Source organism: Rhipicephalus microplus, chromosome 7 (assembly GCF_043290135.1).
Source record: "Rhipicephalus microplus isolate Deutch F79 chromosome 7, USDA_Rmic, whole genome shotgun sequence".
NCBI lineage: Eukaryota > Metazoa > Arthropoda > Arachnida > Ixodida > Ixodidae > Rhipicephalus > Rhipicephalus microplus.
The window spans coordinates 29,433,004-29,450,524 of record NC_134706.1 but is presented as its reverse complement, the minus strand read 5'-3'; the positions used below and the strand labels follow the sequence as shown (position 1 = coordinate 29,450,524).

The 17,521-nt window shown below is 49.4% G+C and overlaps 2 protein-coding genes across 2 annotated transcripts in view; both read right to left on the bottom strand.

Annotated features, from left to right (window-relative positions):
• Positions 1 to 1,591: 1,591 nt before the first annotated feature.
• Positions 1,592 to 10,084, bottom strand: LOC119185367 (uncharacterized). Its single transcript, XM_075869948.1, has 5 exons — positions 10,004 to 10,084; positions 7,804 to 8,043; positions 6,598 to 6,960; positions 2,169 to 2,321; positions 1,592 to 1,945 (listed from the first exon to the last, which is right to left on the bottom strand). Exons 1-5 carry the CDS (start codon positions 10,055 to 10,057, stop codon positions 1,592 to 1,594), a joined length of 1,164 nt encoding a protein of 387 aa, XP_075726063.1. The 5' UTR covers positions 10,058 to 10,084.
• A 3,935-nt stretch (positions 10,085 to 14,019) lies between these two features.
• Positions 14,020 to 17,521, bottom strand: part of LOC119185366 (uncharacterized) — a 71,505-nt gene continuing 68,003 nt past the window's right edge. Inside the window, exon 4 of the mRNA XM_075869947.1 lies at positions 14,020 to 14,388. Coding sequence (XP_075726062.1) covers positions 14,020 to 14,388 — 369 coding nt within the window. The remainder of the gene's footprint in view (positions 14,389 to 17,521) is intronic.

The following is a 17,521-nucleotide window of genomic DNA, read 5'->3' as shown; positions in this document are numbered from 1 at the left end:
TGCGTGCGTGAAAAATTGGCTGATGTTTCATTGCTAAACAAGCTCTAGAAATCCCCACCTATAAACCTTGCCCACCGTTGGCGACCATCACTTTTACATGAGTGGTGCAACGTCACATCCTACTTTCTTTCGTTTGTAATTTCTTTCGTTTCACAGAAAGAGGAGCAACAGCTAAAGGCCAGGTGGCCTGACGGAGGCTCTTACTCCTTTGGGCATTCGGCATGCATGCAAATGGTTTCGATGCATGTAAAACAATAAAACATCAAGCATGCGACTAGAGAACAATTCTGTTTCACATGACACAAAATGCCTCTAGGTAACAAAACAGTTTACAAACACTCTATGAAACGCATGGAACGCATCCACGTATGCAATCTATTTGTTTCCCCCTGCACTTTCTGAACATGTTTATGGTGCTGCCGTCTGGGTACTGTCATCGTACAAGAGATATTTCAGCGAGAGCAGCAGTAACGAGATGCGGAAACGGGCACGAGAGTGTAGATGTGGTGCAAACCCTATGCTACTGGTCGGCCGTATCTCGGGTTGAGATGGCTGGGATTCGTGAAAGATGGTGTCGCATACGTTGCCAGGCATGTGACACTATACTGGAGAACGTTCACTGCCGTACACGTTGGACGCTGCCAAAACACGACACGAATGCAATCGTCTGTGTCGTATGCTGCAGCTGCAGCCACTACATCACGAGGAGGCGCAAGGGAACCGGTAAACTAGCCTTGCGCTACAGCTACACTCTGTCAGCACGAATACCATGGTGCCGCCGCCATGTTGCACTCGTGAAACGATTCAAACTAATATCGGAGTGCAGCGCCTCCGTGAACCAGTTCACAAAGTGCAGGTGAAATCAGTAGACCTCTAAAGGCCTGACTACACAGTCACTGCGAACCATCTAATTTGCAATGGCAAACTTTAAATTGTGCTGCCACAAAACTTTTGGCCTCATGTTTTGCTTTTTTCTTTGCTGCAATCTTGCTGGAAGCCCGTTCATTGTAGCAGTTGCGCGGCTCGGCAAAGGGGAATGAATCAATACATCATACAACGTCTGCATGCCCTCTTATGACAAATCCGTACTAACTTTCTGTCGTTCTAAAGCTGATACAGCGGCAGCGATACGGCGGTGCGAGTATACCTCGCCATAGCAATTCCTTACGCTCTTCTGTGTGCTAGCTAAGCCAACGAAGTACTTAATAGAAGGCGAACAAAACAGCGCTTCAGACGGGACACGACGTTACGTCCACATGTCCGATACTGTGTTGTGCGCCGTTTTATTCCTCATTTGACGCATCAACCAGCGCGACATGAAGCACACTGTAACAGACTGGTCCATTCCGGGCACTTCGAAAATTGCTTGAAATCTCGTCGCAGGATTTGCCAGTACGGCGCCTTAACTGGCAGAACATAGCGAATGGAAAGAACAGCCCGGGACTAGCAAGCGGATCACTCTCCGAATGGTTACGAGACTATATACCTGCGCGCCCCCGAAGAAACCGAAAGCCTTCGTACTCCGTATACAGTTGTTAAGAGTTCTGGAGCGTTATACAAGGTACGGGGATAACGTGCCTGCCGTGGACGTCTATGGCGCTGTCGTCGACGCGTGGGCGGCGGGCTCGCCCGCTGCGGCGACGTCCACGCCCCTCGTATCGTCGTCGTCGTCCCTAGGGGCGACGGCCGACGGGCCATTCCTTGGGGGTTCGACGAGGCCCATGCGCTTGATGGCCGTGATCTTGGCCAGCACCGCCTCCTCGGCCTCGTCCCGGGGCACACCCCTGTACTGGAGCCAGTTGTCATCCTCCAGCACGGCGAAGGCGTACGCGGCCGCCACGTGCAGGCCCAGGCGCTTGCGACTGGCTGTGGCCGCCTCGGGAAGGTGCAGCAGCTTCATGTAGGGGCCGTCTGCACCCAACCGATGGTACGCCTTCAGGAACGCCTGCGCGTCGAAGAGTTCGAGGCTTTGTCAGGTCGGTCTACCGGAGGATCTGAACGCCATTTCTCTCATTATGTGAATTTATCATTCTGAAAAGAGGGCGTTGCTTGAGAAGCGTGCATAACATGCGGTCTTGGAGACGATGAGTAGGAGGTTTCACGTCCGATCGCAAGCGGCACCACGTGATACGCTTTGTCGCCTCAGCGTTCGTATAGATATACCATACCTGGAGTTGGTCACCCTTGGCACGCAGCTCTGGGATGATGTCCAAGACCCAAGAGTTGCGGCCATGGAGGAACTCCAGGATTAGCTGCACATGCTTCATGCCAGCGAAGCGCCAGCGCGCGGACACGTACTCCTGTACCTGTCGCATGGGGCCCTGCGCGAACGTTAGTATAGAAATGCGTGACTACAACGCCTACGCTGCTCTTGGTTCATGCGTGGTAAAACTGGTTACAAGAACAACTTCTGAATATACGCACAAACAACGCTATTTTCATGTTCAGCCAACACCGGGGCCTACGTGGTACGGGTACCACCCGCTGCACCTTGAAGTAGAACAATGTCAAAATGGACACGCGTGTAACTGACCTTTGAGCATAGTTTGCCTCTGCGGGCAGTCACTGTCAAGGGTATACGCAAAACAGCTACAGTGAAGTACGGTTTGAATCATAACACTGCCGTAATGCATATTTACTTTCAAGACCTACCTTTCAGCCCTCCTTGTCTAATTCGGTAATCATCAATTGCAATTCGTCTCCCTACTCAGAAATGCAATGTCATCGCTGAAGCGCAGGTTACTAAGGTACTCTCCATTAACTATTATCCCTAACTCCTCCCCTTCTAGCCCTTTGAAAATTTTCTGTAGAAATGCGTTGAATAACATTAGGGAGATTGTATCTCCTTGTCTTACACCCTTCTTTATTGTTATTCTACCACTTTTAAATGCGAAGCATTTCTTAGTGAACTTCGGTGATGATGATGAAAAAAATTTATTATAAAAGAGAGAGGTACGGGGCCAAAGCACGACCCCGCTACATGGTCGGCGTCCTTAGTCCGGGACACCGCATGACGAGGCCCCTACTCGCGCTCGTTTCACCAGAGCCCGTTGAGACTCTAGTGATGAGCAGTTGAGGAGGGCAGTCTCCCATGCCTCTCGGGAAGGGGTAGGGGAAGGGGGTAGGTGGGGATTTTTCGGACATGCCCATACCATGTGGAAGATATCACACGTCTCCCCACAGTGTGGGCACCGTCCATCTGTGTTCACATCGAAATGTTTTAGGATTGCAGGACAGAGTAGAGTACCTGTCTGCAGGCGCCTTAGAGTTCGCTCTTCCGCCTTACTCAGCCCCTTTGCAGGAGCCGGGTAAAGGCAGTGAGTGTCGCGATAATAGGTCAGAATTTCTTTGAACCACAGCAGCGGCGTTTTGGCCTCCGAGTCATAAGAGCCAAGGTGAGCGGCCCGGTGGGTAAGCGCTCGGGCGGCCGCGTTAGCGGCCCATTACCTCGTAAGCCCTGATGACCAGGAGCCCATATGATGCGTTTCGGGGCTGGATCAGCGAGAGCCCGTGTTAGAATTTGGCTGGCTAGGGGGGATATCTCTCCTGTCAAGTAATGAGCACATGCTTTCCGGGAGTCCATGATGATAACTTTCGAGTTAGGGTCTTCGGTGACTGAGCGTGTCTATCTATCTATCTATCTATCTATCTATCTATCTATCTATCTATCTATCTATCTATCTATCTATCTATCTATCTATCTATCTATCTATCTATCTATCTCTATCAATCTATCTATCAATCTATCTATCTATCAATCTATCTATCTATCTCTATCTATCTATCTATCTATCTATCTATCAATCTATCAATCTATCAATCTATCAATCTATCAATCTATCTATCAATCTATCTATCAATCAGTCAATCAATCAATCAATCAATCAATCATTCAATCAATCAATCATTCAATCAATCAATCAATCTATCTATCAATCTATCTATCAATCTATCTATCAATCTATCAATCTATCAATCTATCAATCAATCTATCAGTCTATCTATCTATCTATCTATCAATCTATCAATCTATCTATCTATCTATCTATCTATCTATCTATCTATCTATCTATCTATCTATCTATCTATCTATCTATCTATCTATCTATCTATCTATCTGTCTATCTGTCTATCTGTCTATCCGTCTGTCTGTCTGTCTGTCTGTCTGTCTATCTATCTATCTATCTATCTATCTATCTATCTATCTATCTATCTATCTGTCTGTCTGTCTGTCTGTCTGTCTGTCTGTCTGTCTGTCCCAAACTTGGTATGACGAACCATGACTGTATGAACAACATGTTTGACTAGTCATAACATGAAAATCATGACATGTTTGTCATGAATGTCATGATTTACATTTCATGGTCCTGCCACTCTTGCGGTGGTTTTGTTCCCATAGCATGTCGCAAAACTGATATGGTATGACAAGAATACATGGCGAACAAAAGTGAGACTTTAACATGAAATTCATGACATGCGTATCATGTAACAACATGACTATGTTCCACGCTCATGATACGATTGCGGCCGTTTCGCTAGCGTCATATTTACCAAATTTGGTATTACGGTACGTGAATAGAAAACGAAGGTTTGTGACTGGTGCAAACATGATAATCGTGAGATTCGTGTCATGTATTAACATTACTACATGCCACGCTCATGATGCGCTGGCGGTCATTTCGCTAGCTTCACTCATACCAAATTTCGTATTGCGGAACGTGAATGGATGGCGAAGGTATGATACTGGTGCAAACATTATCAACATGAGATGCGTGTGATGTCACAACATGACTACATCCTACGGTCATAATGTGCTTGTGGCCGCTTCACTATCTTCACATCTACCTAATTCGGTATTGCGTCACGCGAACGGAAGACATAGATCAATGACACATCCAAACATGATAATCACGACATGGGTGTTATGTGACAACATGACTATACACGTGCCACACTCATGATGCACTTGCGGCTGTTTCGCTAGCTTCACATAGTCCAAATTTGGTATTACGTGATGTCAATGGAATACGAAGGTATGTGACTGGTGCAAACACGATAATCATGAGATGCGTGTAATGTGAGAACATGACTACATGCCACAGTCAAGGTGCCAATACATTTCGACGCGACGCGGTGCGCGTGCTCGCCGGCGTTCATTTCGTCGCGTCACGCCGGCGTTGCGACGCCAGGCGCCGTTCCTCCCATATACTCGCAGGCGCGCGCCACGCTGCGTCAACGACGCATGCGTGTTTCACCGCGTCCGGCATCCCTCCGTCACGCAGAGAGGCAGACGCAGTGTTGTCTGGGTAACGCATCGGGGCAAAATGCAGCATGTCCCATTTCACGCCGGTTGCCGTCGGGCCGCGCCGACGTACGCTGGTCGCGCCTGGCTTTAGACTGTAAAGTGCTCACGTTTTGCTAACGTAGCGTCGCCGTGCCCAGCGTGCGCGCGCCCCAAAGCTACATTGGAGTATAATGGGCCCATCATAATGCGCTCGCGACCGTTTTGCTAGTTCCAAATTTGCCAAATTTGGTGTTACGGGACGTCGTTAGATGGAAGTATATGACTGGTTCAAACATGATAATTTTGGCACGCGTGTCATGAAACAACATGACAACATACCACGCTCATAGCGTGCTCGCGGTCATTTCGCTTGCTCCACATATACTAAATTTGGTATCACGTGACGTGAATAGTTGACGAAGGTGAACGACACATTTGAACATGTTAATCTTGACACGGAAGTCATGTAGGGCGTTATTTACATCCACCTCGTAACGTTGGGAATGTGACATAACTTTCCTCTTTCCTGCTTCGCATATCATCGATTCTCACTGTACGTGGGATCTGCCAATTTTTTATGGATATTTCATGGGGCACTATGGTGGCAGTTGATCCTGTGTAGATTTCTTCCAGGATGTTTACATGTGTTTCGTCAACGCCCTGATTTCGCAGTGTCTGATGATTCTCGCTACTGAATCTAATGCCTTCTCGTAATATATGAAGACTATGTATAGTGGTTTGGTGTATTACGAGTATTTCTCTATAACCTGATTGATGGTACGAATATGGTCGGTTGTTGAGTAGCCTGTTCGAAATCCTGTTTGTTCCTCTTTATTATGTTTAAGCCCAGTTATGCTTGTGCAGTTAGCATATTAAAAAGAAACCATTCGATGAAAAAAAAACAATTCTGTGTGAGCCGCATGGGGCCCACGGCTCGCGTGTTTGAGACACCTAATCTAGACATACATGCTACACCTTCCGGCCCAGCTATAGCCCAGCAGACGTGAATCAACGTGTGCTTCTCAGCGGGGCGTGGAACAGTACCACCTTACTTTGCCACCATTTACGATGGACGTACTTGTACAGTATGGCACAGCTTAAAGTGGAACGTCCTTCGTACTCTAGGCACAGATAACCCAACTACAGCCGAGTACATTCTCAGGAACCACACGCACCACAAAGAGGCCCCGATGCAGTCACATTTCGGCGCACATACTGGTAGAAACAAAAGATGTAGTCTAGTTCACTGAAAAACGCCATCGTTAATCTGTAAACATGCTACAGCCTCGTACATTGTAAAGCAGAACACGCACCTCGAAGCGGCTCCTGAGCAGGGCACGGCAGAGGGCCGCCCTGGTGTGGCGCCACTTCTCGCCGAAGCTGGAGATGGCGTCCGCCTGCTCCTCGCCATAGAGGGGCACGGGAGGGGGCTCCGAGACTCCCGGGAAGAGCTCGACCAGGTCGTTGACCCGGTTCTGGAACCAGTCGCGGTTCAGGTTGGAGCCCCGGACACGCGGTAGGTTGCACAGCAGCACACTCAGGAGCACGTAGAAATCGTCCATGGTGGCCGCGGGCTCGGAGTCGACGCACAGAAACCGTAGCTCGCGGCGCACGAAGACACCGCTCACGTGCACATCGTTTAGCCAGACGCCGTCGACTTCGCTGGCGCGGACCATCTGTCGTGGACGCGACGTGGAAGAGGAGACACATGTGTGCATAAAGCGCCTTACAAGTTCGCCGATACGCGCAGGAAGCTGGAAGACTGCGCCTAGAGAGTGTTTTACAGATTGACTCGATTTCCTCCATTTTCGGGAGACTAAGAAACAGGGCGGGGAAGCAGGGTATCAAGCATGTCCGGGCGATGCCCAGAAGATCGATACGTCCGCCCCCCCCCCCCATACCACAGTTCTTGCATTTGATGGCCATGACACACAAAACATTGGCAGCCAATCTACGAAGCGAGTGATGGTGGTGCGAAGCTCCTTGAACGGTTACAAAATGTTCGTTAAGTGCTTATTAAATTATTACGAAGGTCCTAGGTAGCCGCTTGGTCGCGCCGGACTCTACAGCGCTCGCACTTTGCTTGCGTGCTGTCAGGGCGAAGCGACCGTTTCACGCGTTCGCAGCTTTGAAGGGAGAGAGTGGAGACGAAGAGGAAGAGGGAGATGGGTGAGAGAGGAGTGCAAGTAATGACGTGGTGGGGAGGTTCGGCGACGGCGAGGTGCGGGCCTAAGGAGCTTCGCTCCAAAAAAGGAATTTATAGCACAACTCCACGACCTATTCACGGATTGCGAGCTGCACGTGTAACTGCAATAAAGTGCTTTGCACAGGTATTTCAGTCAATTTTTTTCTTTAGCTAGCCGCTCGTTCTATGCACACACTTTTTGTTCTCAACGTTCTTCGAACTAATGCTACTTGTGAAACTAAAGAACCACGCTAAGAGGCTAAGTTAACCCCCTACTCCCCACCAATGCCGTGACCTCCCTTGCACCGTTGTACACGTCATGGAAGAGGCTCACCTGTTTGTATCCGTCCTCGCAGACGAGTTTGAAGAATCCCAGCATGCATGCGACCGCGGTGTCCGGGTCTCGGCCTCGGGTCACCAGTCGCACGCAGTTCGGGTCGAACGGCTGCCCCGGGGGTGGGAACACGTACACCGTCTGGTGGACGAACACCGAACCCAGGGCGTCGGCGGCCGCCAGGGGGAGTGAGCGCATCCGTAGCATGGCTTCACGTCCGTGTAGGCGTTGCATAGTTTCCTGCGTTAGACAACGGGGGGAGGGGGGGACACTATTGCAGACGTAGTAGCTAGGGAGCCTTCATTAAGGCTCTCTACGCAGTCACTCGCTCAAGGAAGCAAGGAAGGATATAGGAAGCTATTTTTCACAGAGGTGCTCTCCGAGTTTCGAGGTAAGATGTGCTCTCTCGAAATAAGTGTAAATAACGCAATAGGTTAACTAGAATGGAAGAAACACGTACGTTGCTTGAACTGCACTTCCACGTGTCATATGCATTCCTTCTTTTCGTCTCAAGTTATCGCACAGTTTGGTCTTCTTTAGGTATCATCCAACTAACCAGAAAAATTTAATGGGATCCATGTGTCTTCGTCTCCTGATATGATTATTCATCACGATTGCAATTTCTCTATGTTCTTCGCAAGAAAGAAAACGCCCAGGCGACATTAGGCACTTCGGAGAGGCTTAGAATAAATGAGACTCATGTTCTTTGCAGCTAAAATAAAGAGTAAAGTCTCAAGCGTAGAAAAGAAAGGGGTGGGGCGAGGGAAAGGACCCCCTTATTTAATTGAACCGGACCATCTCTACTGTTAATCCGACCTTGCTCACAGGTGGGCTATTATTTTTTTTGCTCATATATGTGTTCATATATGGGTCCTCCGTACTGTTAATACGGCCCTGCTAGTATATGTCCTTATGACCCAGGGCGATCCCTCGTCTCTCCGGCATAAACAGTAGCGTTTATCTTAACATACAATAGATGGCGCAGTTGGGTGACGATATACGAAATGGCGATGTACGCATTCTGTGTCGTCATCGCACTTGTCGTCTAGTTTCCTAGTTGGCACTGACCCATAGAAATACGCAATATGGTGGTTGGGTGAATCGACACTAGATGGCGTTACAGCTGCCACTACTCGGGGTGTGGAGAGGAGGAGGAAACCGCCGAACACTTGATAATCTGTAAAGGGCTTCACCCTGTAGTTCAAGATGATGGTGCAGAGTTCTTCTGGCACTGGGGTTTAGGGACAGGGGGGGGGGGGGGGCAAAATAGTGTGTAGAATTAACTAGAAGGAGGTTATCTGATTGGTGGCTAAACTCAAGGCACGAGTGAAAATTAAACCCTTCACTGCAAAGTACCAGCCCTCAACTTCACTATTTAAAGGGAAAAAAAGATTAATCTAGTTTTGGGTTCACTAAGTATTACGGCTGGGTGACGTTAGCCGCCGCCCGATCTAAAGGGTACAGCCATATCAATCCATCCATCCACCCTCTTTGATTGGCAGCTGCATGAGGCTGCGCCGGCGCGCCCGTTACCTCGTTCTCCATGATCGTCGCCGTGCGTGTCGAATCGCGAGAGCGGCGCTGGACGTATCCCGAGACGGTGCGCGCCAAGGACGCCGCTGCGAAACGAGCCCAACGACAAGCGGATCCCGGAATGCGAGAGCGGAAAGCGGCGATGTTCTCGGAGGACTCACGCTGCCACCGAAAACCCTCTGCAGCTTTGCCCAACTTATCACCATCCACTCGCTTGAATTCTTTTTTTTTTTGAAGGTTGCGCAGTTCAAAATATAAATTCAAGAGCACGTCAGCCATCGCCGACCCTGCCACAGTAACGCGTCCAATACATGGTTCTCCCATAGCTCCCTACTTGGTGGATTCTGAGCTGAACGGCTGAGCCATTCGCTATCTCGACGCCAGCGCAGCTCTCGCCGATCGGCCCACCATTCGTTAACTCCTCTGACGATGTCATATTTTTTTTCTCAATCTTCACTTCTTAATCTATCCCTTTTACTCCCTGCTAATTCCATTTCCTCATGAGCTACTATGGAGGTGTCGCACTTAGCTGCACACAGTTGCGGGGCTCACTTTTCTCTCCTTTTCTTCTCGTTCTTGTTCACCCATTGCCAGTGGCGCACTCACACCTCATACAAAATCACTGCCCCCACTTTTACGGACAATGGCAGGATACGAGGGGCCTTACCTCGAAGGAGGATTCTCGGCACAGGAACTGACCAGCCGAGCAAGAGACCGACATAGTGGTTCCAACGAACACTCCGGGGTCCTCTAGACGAATGCCAGAGATCCCGGGCCGATCACGAGCTACGAATGCGCGAGCTGGTGCGCGACCACGGGCAACGTGAGCGGACCATCGACGCGTTGGCACGCGCTAATCATGACGATGATCATGCCTCCAACACGGCTCGCACCCACGTGGGGAATCGGCCAAGCATCGATCATTTGATTTAATCAAACGTTTTTCAGCATTAGATATCAATTCACCAAGAGAAAAACAGCGTACGTAAAATAGAATGAGTGCATTTTTTGCACCAGTTAATATCAGACTCTGTATGGTAAATGCCGGCTTCAATATTTCCCACTTGTTACCTGGTGCCGTTTGGGGCCCAATCTGTTCAGTTTCCGCCTGCTGAAGAGCTGTTAGGGACGAAGCGCCTTACGATTGACGATGATTGATGTGTGGAGTTCAACGTCCCAAAACCACCATGAGATTATAAGAGACGTCGTAGTGGAGGGCTCCGGAAGTTCAGACACCCTGGGGGCTCTTTAACGTGCACCCAAATCTGAGCACACGGGCCTACAGCATTTTCACCTCTATCGAAAATACAGCCGCCGCAGCCGGGATTCGATCCCGCGACCTGCGGGTCAGCAGCCGAGCAGCTTATCCACTACAGAACACCGCGGCGAGGGATCCACTGAAGCTGGCTTATTTAGCAGTGTTCCAGGTGAACACTATTTTCGCAAGCGCTACATGTATCTGCTTACCGTGGGCGTTGCGTTTGCGCTTGGGCAGCATACGAGTTCTCGAAGAGCGTCTTTCCCCCGCAAGCGCCGACGCACGATCGAGTCACCGCAAAGGGGATTTGCAGGCCTTGCGGGTCGCACGCCATTTTGGATTTCTTGCGGGTGGACCACAAACGCTAACGGTGGCTAGCATTATGACGCATGCGTAGTGGCAGCAACCGCAACGGATAGTGTTCGCGTACGCTATTTGAAAAGTTCCTAACACCCACGTTGCTGTTGGCGTCATTGCGCAACGGTAGACATCTGGGCATGCGTAACCTTCTCTCTCACCTTCTCTCCGCATGATAAGATCGATTCCCATGGCGAGATCTGCCAAAATTGATGCTTATGTGTCTGCACCCATATATATTGCCACGCCAGCTCCTTTATATTTTCATGTCACCGCCCCATTACAATGCACCAGTTCCTTTACGCTAAGCGCACCCCAGTTACTCCTAATGATCTAGATGTTGGAACCTTCCAATCAGATTACATGCTTAACGCAAACATGATAGTTGTGAAGCTATAGTGCGGCCGCTAGCGACAACACCGGAATCGTCGACAATTCATGCATAAAATACATAAATCCGTTAGCAAACTGTACAACGCACACTTTCGGGCGGGCTAATCTCACCGCGTGCTCCGGAGAGAGTTATCGTATGGCCTGACGGAAATACGTCAGAGAAGCCGTGAACCTGGCATAGAACACATTCGTGTTAAAAAGTAACTGCTAAAAAGGGCATGTGGAGGGTAATACCATAAAGAAAGTATACAATATTGTCGCTACGAAGAAAGAACACAAGACAAGATTTCGTTGTGACGAGAATAAATTCTGTATTTACGCACGGGAAACGCAAAAGCGAGGGCAGTCACGTCGTCTTCCTCGGGAAAAGCCAGAAGCTGCCGCTCGTGCTGCTCGGTTCAATCTTTTCTGTTGTGCTGCCGGCTATTGATTGTGACAATACGTAGAGTTCTACGCCCGCAAATCACAATATGATTGCGAGAGATGCCTAGTGGAATGCTTCAGAAACATTGGCCACCTGGTGTTCTTTAGTGTGTACCGACATCGCACAGTGGGGGTCAAATTATATATCTCACAGGGAACAATATTTGGGATGTTAACTGTGCACGTAATGTCAGTGGACGTTAACGAACGACCACCGAAATTTGCTGAACCCTTCAGTACAGCATCTCAATCACATCGCGACACGATCATTACTAGTAATTATTATTCACTAATGTTTTCTTCACTATTATGTAAGCAACCCTGCCCTTAAATCCGTTAGTAGATGTATCGTACATGCGCGCTTTATCCGCCAGCTAGCCATCGAGAAAGCCAGCTAGCCATCGAATGACAAAGCACATTTACGAAACGAATAAATGTTATTTTCAACAACGGACCCGCCCCGCAGTCGTCTCGTGGTTTACGGTCAGCGAGGCGGCACCGGAAACTACTAGTAAAACCTCGGTTCAAGCCGTGGGGTTGTGTCCTACGAGTGGTCACTTCGGCTCGGACATGATCATGGTTCTCGGCCTCCGCTGTTCGCGTGTCCGGGGACCAGGAATGTGGTTCGTGCCGAAGAAGCCGCTCGACGTGCAGGCGACCCGCCAGGCTGGCTCCGACACAGGCCGACGGGCGGTGTTGGGCGGGCAGGTGTGAGCGACGAGGACCCGAGAAGCGCCTTGTGTTACTGGCCAGGTGTTGCGGCGAAGGCGTCATCCCCCAGCACTCATTGCGCGGTTGGTGCTCGCCATCAGCCCGACCTTGCACGTTCCGGTATTCTCGGCGTTGCAGGCGCCTCTGGTGGCGCCGCCTGCGTACGAAACGAAAAGCGCATACTCCTATGTGGCATCTCCTCTTTCGGGTCATTGCTTAGCTACGTAATAGTTTGCCTGTTCCTTGACACCAAGCTGACAAAGGGAACAGCATTCTCCACTCTGGACCCAGCACTATAGACGTGGGTTCAACCACAGCCGCGGCAGATGCATTTCCAACGGTATAGGCGAAATTTGAAGAGTACTAAACGTACGATTAAATGACACCGTGTAATGAAATGTCTTAACGACGACTTCTCGCAGCACCACTCATCTGGCAACGCGAAACCCTACTTTGCTAAAAGGCACACAAATAAAACACTGATCCGTATGTGTGCGTCTTGCGTGTTCAGCCATTTTTTTTGTTAACCTATTTTAAGAATGAGTCAACTCGAACAAGCATTCGTTTTAGCTGATATTGTTAGCACAAGAGCTTTAGTGGGGTTAAACATGCGGCCAGTAGTGAGTGAACCGGGTGGAGCTAGAAGTGATTGGCCACTTCAGCTGCACCTCGAGCCAATTAACTGTTCCCACTGTTAATTCGCCTCATGGTAAAACGGTGCACGTCGTGGTAGAGGTGGCACCGAATCACAAAAGAAGGTGCAGAACGGCGCGTCTTCGCGGAACGATTCCGAACTTCGGCGCACTGGCCAAAGGCACCACTATATACCTGCCTTACTTTTGACCATCGGAGCCCTCCACTACAGCGTCTCTCGTAATCATATGGTGGTTTTGGGACGTTAAACCCCACAAATCAATCAATCAATTACTTTCGACCATCGGCACTGCCATCCACCGAAGCGGCTCGGTGATGCCACTAGCAAAAACTGTGCAAGTGTCAGAAAGAGTTTATGGAATCCTTGTCAGACCCTTTCCGATAGCTGCGCGACAAAAACTGTATCGTGATAACGATCACGTGGCCGCGACGAGCACGTTTAGCTACGCCAATCAACGTAGGCCTATTTGCAGACCGAGTCATTGTTGCCTGTCGTCAGCCGGAAGTCAAGACAGTCGGATGATGATGATGATGATATGTGGGGTTTAACGTCCGAAAACCACCATATGATTATGAGAGACGCCGTAGTTGGGGGTTTCGCAAATTTCGACCACCTGTGGTTCTTTAACGTGCACCCAAATCTGAGCACACGGGCCTACAACATTTACGCCTCCTTCGGAAGACAGCCGGAAGTCAAGCTGATATCATTCGCGTCTCTACAAGCTGTTTAAACAAAGCTGGGCAAAACAACAGCTTTAACACATCTTTCCCACGATTAGCCTGCCGACAACCTGAGAATATAGTCAACTACAAACCTGGAAGCTTTGTCGAGCGATCTATATAGCACGCGAAATACGCAACAGGGATCACGTGCCTGCCGTGGACGTCTACGGCCGTGTGGCCGCCGCGTTGGCAGCGGGCTCGCCCGCCGCGGCGACGTCCACGCCCCTCGAGGGGTCGTCGTCGTCGCCGTCTCTGGGAGCGACGGGGGCGGCGGCGGCCGGGGCAGCCACTGGGGGCGCGCCGAGGCCCATGCGCTTGATGGCCGTGATCTTGGCCAGCACCGCCTGCTCGGCCTCGTCCTGCGGGACGCCCCTGTACTGGAGCCAGTCCTGGTCCTCGAGCACGGCGAAGGCGTACGCAGCTGCCACGTGTAGGCCCAGGCGCTTGCGATCGGCTGTCGCCGCCTCGGGGAGGTGCAGCAGCTTCATGTAGGGGCCGTCCACACCCAGCCGCCGGTACGCCTTCAGAAACTCCTGCGCGCAAGGTGCAATCAGGTCCTCCAGGGCATTCAGAAGAAGGGTTGTTTTAGTGTCCCGATCTAGACACTCCCTCGATATATCTATTGATGTGTGGCGGCTTGTTCTGAATCTATGTAACACTGGTTCAACACGAAAGCCGTACATACGCGCATCGACTCCCGAGCGTTTCTTCGTCCTTTCTTCATTACAGAACGGGTGACGTGGCCAGAGTCATCTAGCAGGGCTTTCACAATAAAAAAAAACAACACAATCCTGAGGTGTGGGCGCATTTGCGAGGCTGGGTGGTGACAGAGAATAGCGCTATCGAAGACAACTAGAATACCGTATTCACTCGTTTTGTACCGTTACCTTGACTACCATAACAGGCGACTTCGGTGAAGAGAAGAAAATCAAAGATGATGTAATTATGGGAACACTGCACTTTCTAAAAACTTGAATTTATGTGTCCGATTCCGACGTGAGGGTTGACTTCAGGTAGTGGAATCTGGCAAAAGACGCGTGTTACTTTCGAAGTAAGTTAAAGGCAGATACGACAAGCTTGTATAACACCAGGCCATGGGCATATTTTTCTTATAAGGAAGTGTGGAGGGGGAAGGTGCCGTATTGAGGAAATTATACAATTGAAAAAAAAAACCAACACGGGAGGTTACGCTTTGTGACACGCCAATATTTTGTCCCATCGTACAGATGCATAGAACAGTTCCGTGGAATGTTAGCCCGGGGCCATCGAATTTCGGCCGTCTCGAAGAGGCCACTCTTTTCCAAGTTGTGTAATATATTGTATGCAAATTACAATACGAATATATAGATGGATCCGCTGTATTATGCAAACCTGTTCGCGAGGCTTCGCCGAATTCTGTCTTCAACGCGATGACAGAAATGTTATATTGGTAAGTGTATTTGGACTTTCACGGATACCTGGACCACCGCGCGGTCATACACCACGTCTACACAATCGTGTAACTCACCGCAATGACATTGGCCACCCGATTCACCACATCAGTCTGCAACGCGAGCACGTGGTACATGTCTGATCGTAGCATAGCATTATACGCTTTCCCGCCTCTTATACGGTATCCTCGAGGTATGTACACATGCGCTACCTGGAGTCTGTCACCGTTGGCGCGGAGCTCTGGAATGATGTCCAGGACCCAAGAGTTCTGGCCCCTGACGTACTCTAGGATCAGTTCGACGTGCTTCATGCCAGCGAAGCGCCAGCGCATGGAGACGTACTTCTGTACCAGTCGCATGGGGCCCTGTGCGAATGTTTGTCGTGACAGACAGTCAGTAAGCATCACCGCACAATCTGCTGTATCATGTATGACAATGCCAGACTGTAGTGCGCGTTTATGGAGAACATGGTTGGAAAAAATGCCAAAGCAACGCTTCCTTTATTATTAGACAAACAAGACACACATGGTACAAGTACCACGTGTGAGAATCCCAATCTGTATATGGTACAAGTTCCACCGGGAGAACATGCATTGAGAGGGACATGCATTCAACCGATCTTTGAGTATGCTTTTCTTACGTGGGCGGTCACTGTTCAGGATGTACGCAACATAGCAACAGTCAAGTACACGCTGTACTCGCATAATTTGCGCTCCCCTAATATTTTGCCAGCTTTGCTAAAAAGAAAAAATATTCACTCGCGTATTTCGCGCTCCCCGACCCTCCCCAAGCCAGCTCGCCGGCGCACGCACGAAGATACTTTCCAATCCTTCGGACGGGCGCGCACCTTGCCAAGCAGACTAGCACAGTCAAACGAGCTGCGAGTACGCAGTCTATTCTTTTGAGGACTCCTCCCGAACTAGGGCCTCCAGAATACCGTGCACGAACACTCAAATCTAGCTGCAAACAGGTCAGTGGAACTAATCAAGCGCTTTCCTCCCTCTATTGTTTTATCTCTACAACCTCGAGAATGCACGCTCGCGTCACGGCACAAACAACTTTCTGCATCGGAGGCGTGCGAGCTCTAAGGCCCGTCACACAAACCGTTCCCCTCGTTCTTTGCGTCCGCGCTGCAACGCACATTTGGTCCATTTCCGAAGTTTAGGTTTAGCCATCCGCGGCCGACACGTTATAATGGTTCCCTTGCAATGTTCTACAGTAAATATATATATATATATATATGTATATATAAATATATATATATATATGTATATATATATATATATATATATATATATATATATATATATATATATATATATATATATATATATATATATATATATATATATATATATATATATATATACGGCTAAATTGAAGCCCGCTGTCGTAAATTTTACAGAAGAAAACGGGAACCGTGCCACTGCAAAGCATTTCGAAGTGACGTATTTCAACGTGTGACGATCGGCGTTAAAGGTCCATGAGAAAACAGAGGAGTGCGCGCTTTCTAATGCAAAATTCCTGCCACTGAAGAAGGCCTTTTTGATTATGTGCGGACGCCTAAGTCACCCGGTACCACCGTGTAGCGGGACCTAGTTTCTCCCACTATTGTTGCGAAGAGCTTCAAGAAAACGGGTCATTTGAACGCACTCGACAAAACCAAGGACGGCGCGCTTTGGAAGGGCGGTGGCAGTGGCCGCGACAATTATTCCAAATCGGGCTTCGCGATCATTGATTCCCACTAGATAGAGCGGGACAGTATCGGACTGGTTAAATTACGTGCTAATTCTTCTAAATTAACAAGAACATTTCGTTCCTGCTCCAATTTGTAGACGTACATATTGCGCATGTTAGAACTGTCGCAAAATATTTCGTATGCCCTCGCACGCTCTCGCAAAATCTCCGCGTAATTTGCGCACCCCCTTCTCGTGGCCCCGAAATTAGGAAAAAAAGGGGGCGCAAAGTATGCGAGTAAATACGGTAGAACACTCAGGACGGGCGCATCTCCTAGGGGTTTTCGTGCACGGTATTTACACTGTGCCTTCTACAGTGTAAGTCGTGTTCCAAAAGACACGGGCATACGGCACATCTAGTTCACCTTAGAGGGCGTGGTCTATAACTGCGTGTATGTGCCGCCACATTTCAGTGCAAATAGGGTATACACACTGCAGTTTAGCACGCTCTTAAGTTTAACGGCATCATTGCTTTGGGTGCCACGCTGCAGAGTTGAACA